The sequence below is a fragment of the Labeo rohita genome, chromosome 5, assembly GCF_022985175.1.
Source record: "Labeo rohita strain BAU-BD-2019 chromosome 5, IGBB_LRoh.1.0, whole genome shotgun sequence".
Classification (NCBI taxonomy): domain Eukaryota; kingdom Metazoa; phylum Chordata; class Actinopteri; order Cypriniformes; family Cyprinidae; genus Labeo; species Labeo rohita.
Window position 1 is genome coordinate 30,855,723 of NC_066873.1, and position 13,055 is coordinate 30,868,777.

At 35.3% G+C, this 13,055-nt stretch overlaps 1 protein-coding gene across 13 annotated transcripts in view; it reads left to right on the forward strand.

Annotated features, from left to right (window-relative positions):
• The window catches only part of arvcfb (ARVCF delta catenin family member b), a 273,519-nt gene that overhangs the window by 210,173 nt on the left and 50,291 nt on the right, over positions 1-13,055 (forward strand). For all 13 annotated transcript variants that reach the window (XM_051108695.1, XM_051108689.1, XM_051108697.1 and 10 more), the window contains 3 exons: positions 4,234-4,417; positions 11,740-11,857; positions 12,816-12,987. In XM_051108695.1, coding sequence (XP_050964652.1) covers positions 4,234-4,417; positions 11,740-11,857; positions 12,816-12,987 — 474 coding nt within the window. The remainder of the gene's footprint in view (positions 1-4,233; positions 4,418-11,739; positions 11,858-12,815; positions 12,988-13,055) is intronic.

Genomic DNA, 13,055 nt, shown 5'->3' on the forward strand with positions numbered 1-13,055 from the left:
TAATCTTGGGGGTTTTTCAGTAACTTTTTTCGGCTAATTGCATCGTTACACTGGTAGGTGGCGACAAGTGACAGCCTGAGCCAGCAATTAATTCTCCTCTGATTTATTCAGAAATAAATCAAGAGATTTTATAGACCAATTTGGAGTAGACGTCACAGTTACGTCACTTGCAGCTGTGTGCGCATAGCGGTTGCAGAAAAACACTGGTAACAATTGGAGGTAAACGGGTAAAATCCATGGAATAAGAAAAAAAAAAACTATTTTTGTGCCTTTTGATGTCAAAATTAGAATGCAAATAATTTTTATAGAATACTGTCGTCAAAGACGGCATTTGAAGCTAAACGCATACGTTTAAACGTACATACTATGGATAAAAAATTGCTATGATTACTCTACTTTTGAAACATAAATTTTGATTTAAACAATATTTAATATAATATTTACATATACTGTTCATAGGGGACGTATTGTGTTATTCTTAGGAAAATTATTTACATATTTATTTACATACATTTTTACATAACATTTATTTATTTTAGCTATATTTATTTTAGACTTTTTTTCTCGCAAATGTAAGTTTATAGCTCCTAATTTGGACTTTGTAACTCGATTTAACTCAAAAATAGTGAGTTTGTCAGTTCTGAGGGGGAATAAAGCAAGAAGTGTGGGAAATAAACTGGGGAAAAGAGAGAATGAAGAGTTGTTTTTCTTTATTAGAATTGTGAGATATAATCTTGGAATGGCAAGAATAAAGTCAGAAATTTTAAATATAAAATCAAATTTACTTTTTTACATTATTCTTTTATTTCATGGCTCCATAGACTGCCAGTCGTCATTTTCTGCCACCAGATAGGCTCGACCCACAAAAAAACGTCATCCCTGTTTTGGATCTGTAAGACTATCCCACTATGTAATGTCAGTTTTGTTGAATAACAGTGCTTATCGGTGGGTGACAAGCTGTTGTAATATGCAAAGAACATTTTGAAAATGACATCTAATCAATATAATCTATAATCTTTTTAAATCTAACTATTTTGTACCATATCCGTGTAATTCTCTAGCCTAAAAGGCTATCTCTCCCGGATTTTCTGCATCCATGATGCGCCTGCATCCCGAATGTTTACAAACCTATAATTGGTGTATGCGTGAATCATTGAATTATTCATTGAACTGATTTGTTCAAAAACAGTCATTCAGTAAAAAACATTATTATGTGTTGTTTGGAGACATGATTGATTTTGTGGCTTCATTCTGAACTCTTTTTCATTGGCAGAGCAAAAAGGGACAGTAATATTTTATCTAAAGTGTAAGTTAGTCAATATTAAAGAATTAGTTGACTTCCAGAATAAAGATTTCCTGATAATTTACTCACCCTCATGTCAGTCAAGATGTTCATGTCTTTCTTTCTTCAAAAGAAATTAAGGTTTTTAAAGAAAACATTTCAGGATTTTTCTCCATATAGTGGACTTCATTGGTGGCCAGTGGGTAGTTTCAATGCAGCTTCAAAGGGCTCTACACAATTCCAACAGAGGAATAAGGGTCTTGTCTAGTGAAATGATTGGCCATTTTTTCAAACAATAAAAATGTGTATACTTTTTAACGAAACAATGTTTGTCTTACGCCCGATCGTTTCACTAGACTAAGACCCTTATATCTTGGCTGGAATTGTGTAGAATCCTTTCCAGTTGCATTGAAACTGCAATTTGGACCTTCAACCCACTGGCCACCATAGAAGTCCACTATATGGAGAAAATCCTGGAATGCTTTCCTCAAAAACTTAATTTCTTTGTGACTGAAGGAAGAAAGAAATGAACATCTTGGATGACACGAGAGTGAGTAAATTATTAGGAAATTTTTATTCTGGAAATGAGCTCCTTTAACGTCTTTAATTTTTTTATGTTGGTTTTTCAACTGTTGACATCAATGTTAAATCTATCACTTGGTGGAGAATGAACAGGTTACGTGATACAGCCTCATCCTCATCAAAAAACGTACACGCAAAGATAAAATATATAAATTAAATATGATCCAGATTACATTACATAGAGCCATTTACAAATTATTACTAAATGTCAGTGTTTGATTTGGTTTACTTTTAGACTATAAACCATTTTGGCACATCTCACAGTCTGTGAATGATTCCTTGTTCTTTTGTTTGTGTGCTTATGCAGAGGTCTCCTCAAATCACCTGATTATATATAAAAAACAAATGTAAGGACATTAGAAAAAGGACACAAAACATTGTTTACAAAATGACATTTGTTCAGAAATTCCAGAAGTCCCGAGTATGGTGGCATTTCCGAGATGATTACCTCGTTTACCCTTCTTTCCTGTTTCTTTCTCTCTGACTCTCTGGCTGTCCAATCAGTGTATGATGAATGGCAGGGGGCAGGATGGGACTGTAATAGCCCTAAGTGAATGGCCTGTTAGAACAGCATGTCTGCTGCTCCCAGGAAATTGAATTAGCTGGGAGGCTCCAATGACAAGCAGGAAGGAGTAAACTCAATCAGGCTGCACCTCTTGCAAGCTTCAGCTGCCCTCATGTGGGTTTCATTGGCTCCTATTGTATTAGATTTGTGGGATATCCAGGAACCTGCAAAAGATGTCAGAGGTAGCTAGCAGACACAGATATTTTTGTATGTATATGTGTATACATACATATACATACACACCCAAGTTATAATCAACAGTTGTAAAGGCTGTGGACTGCTTCAACCCACTCCAGTTGTCTGCCTCCTATTAAAGTCAATGAAGTGAAGTTAATCAGCATGTGCTATGTATAGACCTCTACATCTCCTCTGACTACAAGCCCATCTGATGCAATAACGCATGCACGAGTGCATGAGCTGGCCGGTAATGATCCGTGCTCCTTAATGTTCTATTTTACCAAATAGACGTTCCCACATTCGGCAAGGACCGTGTACGGCGTCTGTTATCTGGCCTTTAACCAGGGTCTAATGGCCATTCAGCGCCTAAGAGGTTATGGCGATGGAGCCTCCACACAGATGGAAGTACAAATTTGGTTATTATCCGACGGTAAATAGATTTATTTTGGTGGTTAAAAGAAGCCGAGCCCACATTAAACAGAACTACGACGTGTTTATAGACCTCTTGTCTACTGTTGGAGTTTTTGTGAGCAGAAATGAATCTGGAAGTAATTGCCGAGTGTGAAGAACATGGAGCAATGAAGGACAAAAAAAAAAATCGATTCAGAGTTGTATCAGGATATACACTATTTGAGTTTGCAGTTAACTATGGCCAAGTTCACACTGTCAGTTTTTGGAATTTGGCCATCGCATTTCCTTACTGTACAGTGAGTCTCGAAATGTCGAAATTCCCGACAGTAAACTGCTGCCGCGTTCTATTTATGACGTGCTCACACAAAGTTCAAATGATTTGCAGCGGTCGCTCTTACTGAATGACGTGACAGACAACTGTCCAATCCCATTCACACAACGCAAGTGTTCCAAGAATGCGGTTGTGAGTCTTGAAAATGTACGGGTGTGAGTTCCGTTATAGAATACGGTTGTCACACCCATATATAACCTCACTGTGTACGCAACCTTGTTAAGGACTCATATACGGTACTGACAACCTTATTCTGCTGCTGTGTGAACGTGGCCTCTGTAAATACTAGCTATTTCTGTTTTTAGCCTGAATGACCTGTAGTCCTGAGACTTGGTGTTTCTAACCCAATAAAAGGCAGTTATTTATTCACTATACATTTCCAAGGGTAACAGTGGCAGTATGGGTCTTGCCAAGTTAATAAAACAAAGGCCAGTCTTGACTGTGTAGGCGTATATATATATATATATATATATATATATATATATATATATATATATATATATATATATATATATATATATATATATATATATATATATATATATATATAGTATGTCTGCTAGCTTATAGAACAAGCTTCTCTGTTTTATTGTCTAGAAAATAACAGCCTGGCCCCTTCACATTCTGTTTGCTCAGAGCAATTTTTTCTCAAACTTTGCTTTTCCTTTCCTTTTTGCCTGTCCAATCTTTTATAGTCGTGGTCTGTAATGGAGGATCCTGTCTGGAAACTCAGAATCAGTGCATTGGTAATGCGTAGTGTGTCAACAGATCTAACAGCGGTGCCACTTTTTGTTTATAGCTCTTATTGTGTCATGTTAAGAGGTGTAACAGGTCCTTTTTTTTCCCTGTTTCTTTTCTCTCTCTCCGTCTCATTCCACCTGTTAGGAACACTTTGGAACTTGTCCTCCTATGAGCCGCTGAAGATGGTGATAATTAACCACGGGCTTCAGACGATGACTAACGAGGTCATTATCCCTCATTCGGGCTGGGAACATGAGCCAAATGAAGACTCAAAGCCACGAGATGCAGAGTGGACCACCGTCTTCAAGAACACATCAGGATGTCTAAGGTACACTGGTCTGATTGAGAGCGTCTTTTACATCCTTGTCAGTTGACTTAGAACAATGGTAGTGAAACATCTTATTGGCCGATACAGATACCGATATTGGTCAACTGCATAAACCAGGGCTTAAAAACAGGAAAAAAAATCTATTGTTTCATTACGATCAGAATCGGTATTTAAACATTTCTGTTCCTGCGTTCCTAGAAAAAAAAAACTTTTTCTTTGCCCATAATAATAATAATAAAATAGGTTACTGCGTTTTTTTTGTTGTTTTTTTTTTACTCAAAAAGAAAATAAAAACACAAAGAAGGTCTTGATCTGGTAGCCTTGCACTTAGTCATAGCCAGTACAGCATCATCTTTTCTAGATTTTGACCAAATGTATTAAGCAAAAGAAAAAACTGTCAGTGCTTTACATTAAACATTAAAGTATTTTTCAAGATATTTAAAAATGTTTGCAGCATGGATTAAAAAAATTGCTACTGCTATAAGCGTTTTGAGAGGAAAACGACACATATTATTATTACATTTTGAAAAAAATGTAGGCTAAAATACCATTAAGTAATGCAAAATACTTACAAACATTACAAACACAATTAGGCTATTTTAGTTCCCTTCTCTCCACAATAAATCCTATAAAGTTGTATTTAGGATAAATGTAAATGTCAAGTTGAAACAAAATAATTAAAGATTTAAAACTGAAACCTATCGCTCTCATTCTTCACGAATCCAAATATTTCCATATTTGCGACATATCTGGATGCTAAAATATTATTTATTATGTAAACTATAGGCTTTATTCTTTAATTCTTCACATTATCGACGTAAAACGTTATCCTTCACATATGAATCATATATCAGCAGTGAGGCGCTATACCATACGGACTATTTAAATTGAGCAGTGTAACTTTTTATATTTCTTTAACTGTATTTTATTCTGATAATGAACAGGCTGCAATGTCAAGTTAGCAAAAATATGTTAATAATACTTTTGCAACAGCTGAGCTTTACATAGAGCTTTTGAAAAATGAAGAAAAAGGCTTTCTGTTGTCTCGGAGTGTTTTTCAGAGTGTTACAATGATACAAAACTCAGCACAATTTATTATTTTATTTTATTAATCTGTTAATGATTTAAGCAAAATATATTCTGCATGGGCCTATATAGTTTTATTCTGTTTTCTCCGGTGCGTGATGTGAATCCGTGTTCTACACTATCCTGCCATTTTTTACTGGGCTCGAACATACAAAAATCTGCAAATTATCTGCCATTAATATTCACTTAAATGTAGGCCTAATGCTTAGCGGTTCTTGATATATCCTTGGGGCATTGCCACTGTGACTTACCTATGATGAATTTATCTGTGACGAATTTACAGCTGAACACTGCTGGGCAATTCACTTGTTGAATGCATCAGCGTCACATTTGCATAGGCCGTACTGTGCCGTCTGACAAATCGATATTTTGTACAGGTTTTATTTTGTTTTGGCAAGTATTTAATTATTTTTCCCAGAAAAAAATGCTGGATTATGCAACAGACATGCAACTCATCGTCTCCGTGCAGTTAATAATAAACCATTGTTATCGGCCCGTTGCAGGCTATTTCCGATATGCCGATGGCTTTAAATTAAGCAAAAATCTGCCGATAAATATTAGCGGCCATTACGTTGGTGCATCCCTATATTCTTGTTCTTTATAAAATTAAGGCTGAACCACTGATGTCACATGGACTATTTTAACAATGTCCTTACTACCTTTTTGGGCCTTGGCCGGTTCAGTTGCAATGCTGTCTATTGCTGTTTGTCACTTAAAATTAGCTTTTGCTGTACAGAGAGGCAATGGATAACCAATCTCTATGGAAAACAAATGTGGGAACAGAAGATTTTGTATTGATTGAACTTATTTGTCTTCTGACAGAGTCTATTAAAAAAATATTAAAAAACATCTCCACTTTATAACTAAAAGCAAAAATCAATAGTCTCTGTCTGTTGTATATTTAACCATTTTTGGTATTATGTTCCGAGTCTCTCTGCAGACACTGATCCTCTCCTCTGGGGGTCATTCTGGCGGCTCAGCTTTTGATTAAGATATCCAGTCACTAAAGGGCTTTATATCTCCATGGTTACCATGCATCCTGCCACAATAAATGGAGTCCGTTTTTTTCTTTGCACCCACTTCTGTCTCTAAAAGGCAAGAGAAAATTGCTGTGTAAGAGGGGTCCAGGTTGATTCTGCTCTTTGCCAGAGTAGGAAATGTCTTTTTTTTATTATTATTATTTAGTGTGATCTTTGCCTGTCTCAGCAAATATAATGGACATTGCAGCCATGAATAATAATACATATGTTAAAATCTCTAGCATAAACCTTGACCATCAGTGACCTATCAAACCAACAACCCATTGATTGGAATAAATAACTCATCAGATCATCAAATCTTCCTCCACTGAGGTGATCCTCGGCTTAAACAATGAGTCATAGTGTCATGATGGTGCGAAAAATTATTCTTCTTTTTCAAGACTCATATATTCTTGTTGCACAATCAGTTTATTCTTCAGCTGAATCAGTTTATTCTTGCCTTGTTTGGCTGTGACTATCCTTGTTTGACCTACCTAGACTTCTGTGGCTATTGCGGATAAGCCTCGGCACACAGGTCTGATTGTCTAAATCAGCTTGCTAGCGGCAAAAGCAGGTCAGTGTAGTTCAGTTTCGTGACCTCAAGCGCTCTCTTTAAATCCTTAATCTTGCAATTGCATGAGTTTGTATTTCGAACACAGCTTTCTGCCTTGTAGACAGAACCTATATTTGCAAATGATGCAAATATGAGGTATGATTTCAGATAAAATTATATTCATACTTGTTCCTTAGTACACAGTTGATTGTAGCAGGGGTCTTTCAGGATTTGCAGGATTTGTATGCTATTTCACTGAATAAATGCTGCATTCACCCTCTTTCCTTTGTCCTTTAAGTCCTCCCTGTCTTCTCTTATTTGAGCTTTGTCCTGTGTTGTGTGTGAGCTCAGCACTGAAGCTCCAGAGGGACGGGGCTGTGTTTCCACCCTCTGTTTCCTCTTTAGCAGCCAGGCCTCTAATCTCCTGCTGCTGCTGCTGGTTGTGCTGCAACCTGCTGGGCCAAGTCCAGCTTCTGCTGGCTTCTCTGTGTGTGACTCTACCTCCCTGCCTTCATCCGTTCTTCTCAGTCTCTCCCTCTGTTACCTTTCCCTTTTAAGTATACAGTTTTATGAAACACTCTTTTTTTAGATGTTGACCTACTATGGAAGCCTGTTTCCACCACTGAATAAAAAAATAAAAATGGTAATTGCGTTTTTTTTTCAACTCACAATTCAGATTTTTTTTTTTCAAAATTGTGATATAAACTTGAAATTACAAAAAAAATAAATAAATAAATAAATAATAATAATAATAAAGTCGCAATTCCAAGAAATAAAGTCAGAATTGCGATATTTTTTTATCAGAATCAGTTTATATCTCACAAAATTGTGAGTTATTAAGTGAGAATTGCAAGATATAAACTCGCAATTCTGAGAAAATGTCAATCTTTTTCCCCTTCGAAACTGGACTGCATAACTCGCAATTGCAAGTTTATATCACACAATTCTGAGTTTATATGATGCAATTCTGATTTTTTAAGTCACAATCGGGGGTTTATATCTCGCGATTCTGAGAAAATATCAGTCTTTTTCCCCCTCAGAACCGGACTTGCGAGTTTATATCACGATTATAAGAAAAAAGTCAGAATTACAAGATAAAAGAAAACAATTGCGAGAAAAATAGTCAAAATTGTTTATATCCTGCAATTCTGACTTTATAACTCGCGATTGTGAGTTTATATCACACAACTCTGACTTTATGTCTCGCAATTCTGTCTTTATACATTGCAATTCTGGATTTTTATCATGCAATTCTGACTTTGTCTCACAATTCTGACTTTATAACTTGCAATTCTGAGTTTATATCATGCAATTCTGACTTTGTTTCACAATTCTGAATTTACAACTCGTAGTTGGGGGTTTATATCACAATTCTGAGGAAAAAAAAGTCAGAATTGCAAGGAAAAAAGCTGCAGTTGCAAGAAAAATAGTCAAAATTGTTTATATCCTGCTATTCTGACTTTATAACTCGCAATTCTAAGTTTATATCATGCAATTCTGACTTTATAACTTACAATTGTGGGTTTATATCACAATTTGGAGAAAAAAAAGTCTGAATTACGAGAAAAAACATTGCAATTGCGAGAAAAATAGTCAAAATTGTTTATATCCTGAAATTTTGACTTTATAACTCACAATTGTGAGTTTTTATCTCACAATTATGACTTTACAGTTCTGACTGTAGAACTTGAGTTTATTTCGAGTTTATAGTGTGCAATTCTCAGAAAAAGTTTGAATTGCAAATTTATGTCTCGCAATTCTGACTCTATAACTCATAATTGCTGGTTTGTATCTCTCAGTTCTGAGGAAAAAAGTCAGAATTGCGAGGAAAAAAACAGAATTGTGAGATATAAACTCGCAAATCCGAGAAAAATAGTTAGAATTGTGAGATTAAAAAGTCGCAGTACCTTTTTTTTTTATTAACTGGCCAAAACGGGCTTCCAAAAACCTGATGAATTTCTGATATCTACAAAAATTACAAATAAGAGGCAATAGTTTATGTATCTATTCCTTGTTGAGTTTATCCAACTATTGTTCCTTGAAATTTGATCAAAAATATAGTCAAATTATTGTGAAATATTAAAATAACTAGTTTCGATTTTAAAAGGTAATTTATTCTTGTGGTGCAAAGCTGAATTTTCGGCAGTCATTACTCCAGTCTTCAGTGTTCTAATAGCATCAAATCATTCTAATATGCTGATTTGATGCTTAAGGAACATTTCTTATTATTGTCATTACTGAAAACTGTTCTGCTGCATAATATAATATAATATAATATAATATAATATAATATAATATAATATAATATAATGTAATATAATGTAATATAATGTAATATAATATAATATGTTTGTGAAAATTATCCATTCATTGGGATTGTTTGGTTAAAGCATTTTGATACATTAGAAGAAATCTTTTGCAGTCAGTCAGTTATTCCGAAGTGTGTGGCGTTTTTTTCATGCATCATAAAGCAAACAAAATCCAATATCGGTCATCCTCCTTCATTTTAAAGCGAAACATTGTGAACATTTCCTAAAACAAGCACTCTTACTTTTTCTCAACCTCCTTATCTCTCTTTAGCTCTTTCTACTTTGCCAAAGCTCTTACTGGCTATTGCTCTGTGACAGGTCAATCAATATTATCAGGTTAACCAGTGCCTCAGCGGGTCTAAAGCATGTATCAGGAAGAGGTGGCAGCACGGCCATCATGGCATCATGTGTTTCCATGTGATGCCACCTCTCAGCAGGTCATCGCATACATGCGGTTGTGCACAACGCCACTCCATCCTCATCCTGTCTTTTTAGCCTCAGCTCAGCCTGTATCCATGGAAACTGTATCCAGTGACATCTGTTGCCTAGTAAGCTGCTTGGAGGCAGAGTTTCGTTTCCTGTCTCTCTTGAGCAGAGGGAAAGCACCCTTTATTTATTTATTTCGCTCATTGTGACAAATGTGCACATTTGTAATTCCTGATTAATAGTGCATTCATGTCTTGTCTGTATTTGAGATTTTAGAAGGTCTCAAAGGAATCCTAAAATGAAAAACTGCTGTAAAGTTACTCACCCTCAGGCTGTCCAAAATGAAGATTTGGACTCTCATTCTGACAGCACCCATTCACTTTAGAGAATCCTTTGATGAGCAAGTGATGTAATGCTTAATTTTGCCAAATGTGTTCTGATGAAGAAGAAACTCATCTACTGTACATCTTGCATGGCCTGAGGGTGTGTAAATTTTCAGCTAATTTTATTTTTGGATGAACTAGAGCAGAGCCAAGCGATGAAGGGTTTCAGTGAGAGGTTCAGTTTATTTCAGAAGATTCAATGAATCATGCAATCCTATTATCGTTATATACGAAAATATATTAGGGCTGGTTGTGTAATTAAAGCTTGAAGTGCCACCAAATAATGTATTACAATTTTTAAATTAGTATAGTAAATGTTGCCACAATATTATATCTTGGATTCTTAAACTGGTTTAGGTACAAGAAATTGTAGGCAGCGTTCGATATTGTGCTGACTGTCCTTCAGGCATTGGGGAGGAAAAAGACAGGTAGCTGTAAAAACACAATCCATCTCTCTTATATCTGGACTGCCGCCACAACAGATGTACAGCTGGAAAATGTTAGATTCCATATGGGTGTTATACTGCAAATGGGTTTAAATTTCTTCTGCTGGAAAGGGACTCATTTGTTTGGCAAGGTGCTAGTTTAATTTATGTTTCTCCAGTTGTCGTTTGATAGTGATGACTCTGGAGTGAGGCTTTTTTGTTGATAGGATTTTAACTTGGCAATCTAGTTATAAAAACTACAGCTTGAACAGCTGGTGGAACAGAAATTTCAGGGGAAAGGATGAAGAACCCAGATGGCTCCTGGTGCCTTCTCAGGCTGTGGACACATCTGACGTTCTTTTAATTTTCTTATATAATGCAAACCGTGTAACTTTATAATGTAATCTGTCCTCCATTCATTTTTAAAGAGGGACATTGGTCATTTTAGCAGGTCTGAGATCAGAACTTAAATGTAGGTTTAATCGGATTGGGTGACTGTATTGTTTATCATACACTTTTAATTGGTTGTAAAAAAGCAATATCTGTATTTATATGTTTTGCCTTTTTGTCAAGTTTTTATTGGGCTTAGCACATGAATTCAGGTTCATTCCACTGAATATTCATACGAACAGTAAATTGGCTGTTAAAATTTTTTTGTTGTGGTTGTTTTGTTTAAATAGAGAATGACAATGGACACTAATCACTATGCTCAAACAGATCCTTTATTCTAGTTGTGTCTTGTAGTGATATTACCATAAATCCATTGTTTAATTTGTTTAATGATTAAAAAAATCCAGACTGTTTTTAAGCTCTGAATTAATCATATTCTAAAATATACTGGAGGTATGTATGATAATATAATATATTAAATATATTTTTGCGTATTTAAAAGATATTGGCAGTTCCTTAACTGTTTTTTGCCATTAGCTTGTATGTTGTGTCTAATTACTTTAACAAGAGCAGTTTGGCTAGTTGAGCTACTGAAATTATGATTAGTTTGTAGCTTGGCAAGTTACATTTTCAAAGTAGCTTCTTCAACAAAATCTTTTAATGTGTCAGCTTAGGATGTATAATTAGTGCAAATTACTTATGATTACTCATGCTTTTGCTGTTTGCCGTAGGAATGTGAGCTCAGACGGTGCAGAGGCGCGCAGAAGGTTGAGAGAGTGTGAGGGGCTGGTAGATGCCTTGCTGCATGCGCTGCAGTCTGCTGTGGGAAAGAAGGACATGGACAACAAAGTGAGTATCTTCAGCATCTTTGTTTAAAGCACAGTAATAATAAATGTCAAATACCACAAGACAACCATAATGTAAAAAAGGGCTGGATTACAAAAATGTTGATTTCTCGATTTTAATCGATTCTCATTTTTACAAAACAATATTAATTCTTAAATCCCAAAAATCGATTAGTCTACTCTAACCTGTAACATTGTAACGCACCTCCCATCCAATAAATCGCAATAAGCTTTGTGCTTTGTTACTTTTCAAATGAAAGTCTCACATGTCAAATTCTGTCCATTTTATTACAATATTCAAAGAATAAATACCGTTATGGGGCTGTTTAATGTGGAGTGACAGATCAATGTAGTGCAATCGTCTCCTCTGCTTTGATACAGTTACAGCATAAAATAAACATCTTAAGGTATTTTAAAAGAAAGAGTACAACTTACTGAAATCTGTATTCTGTCTCATGTAATCACTCAATCAGTGTTTCAACTGTGGAAAGACTTCAGTGTAACAGCTTGTAAACAATGTCATGTAAGGAATGTTTGCCTCAGGAAAAACCTAGAAGACCTAGAAAAACCTAGGGTTTTTTTTTTTTTTTTTCAATTTTTTTTTTATGACACCATTTAAATGTTTATATTTCAAAAAACGAATTGGAGTAGAAATGTAATTATGTAATTATGTAAAAGTAAAAGTTAACTTTTAGTTTAGTTTAATTTAGTGTTATAATTTAACATTCAATATTATAGTAATGTAGTACCAGCTGTGACTCTCAGTTATATTTGTATTATATTTTATATTATTATTATGTTTTGTTATATTTTCTTTTACTATAAACATAGAAGTTTAAGTTGCAATTTTGGTTTACCACAAATTAAGCAGAAAGTCTGCTTAAAGTCTTTAGCAGACACATTGTACTTTTTAAAGATACTTTGTTTCATTCTTTCAATTTTTCTGTGTTGCTGTGTCTTAGTCTGTGGAGAATTGTGTTTGCATCATGAGGAACCTGTCTTACCACGTGCACAAGGAGGTTCCAGGGGCTGAGAAGTTCCAGGACCCCTCAACTCTGCAGGGCCCTGGCTCTGCTGGCACTCAGAGGAAGAAGAAAGATGACGCAGGCTGCTTTGGAGGAAAGAAGGCCAAAGGTCAATATTGAATTCTTATTTATCTCATCTATGTGTTTTATACTTCCAAAGCACTGCTGAGCACCTTT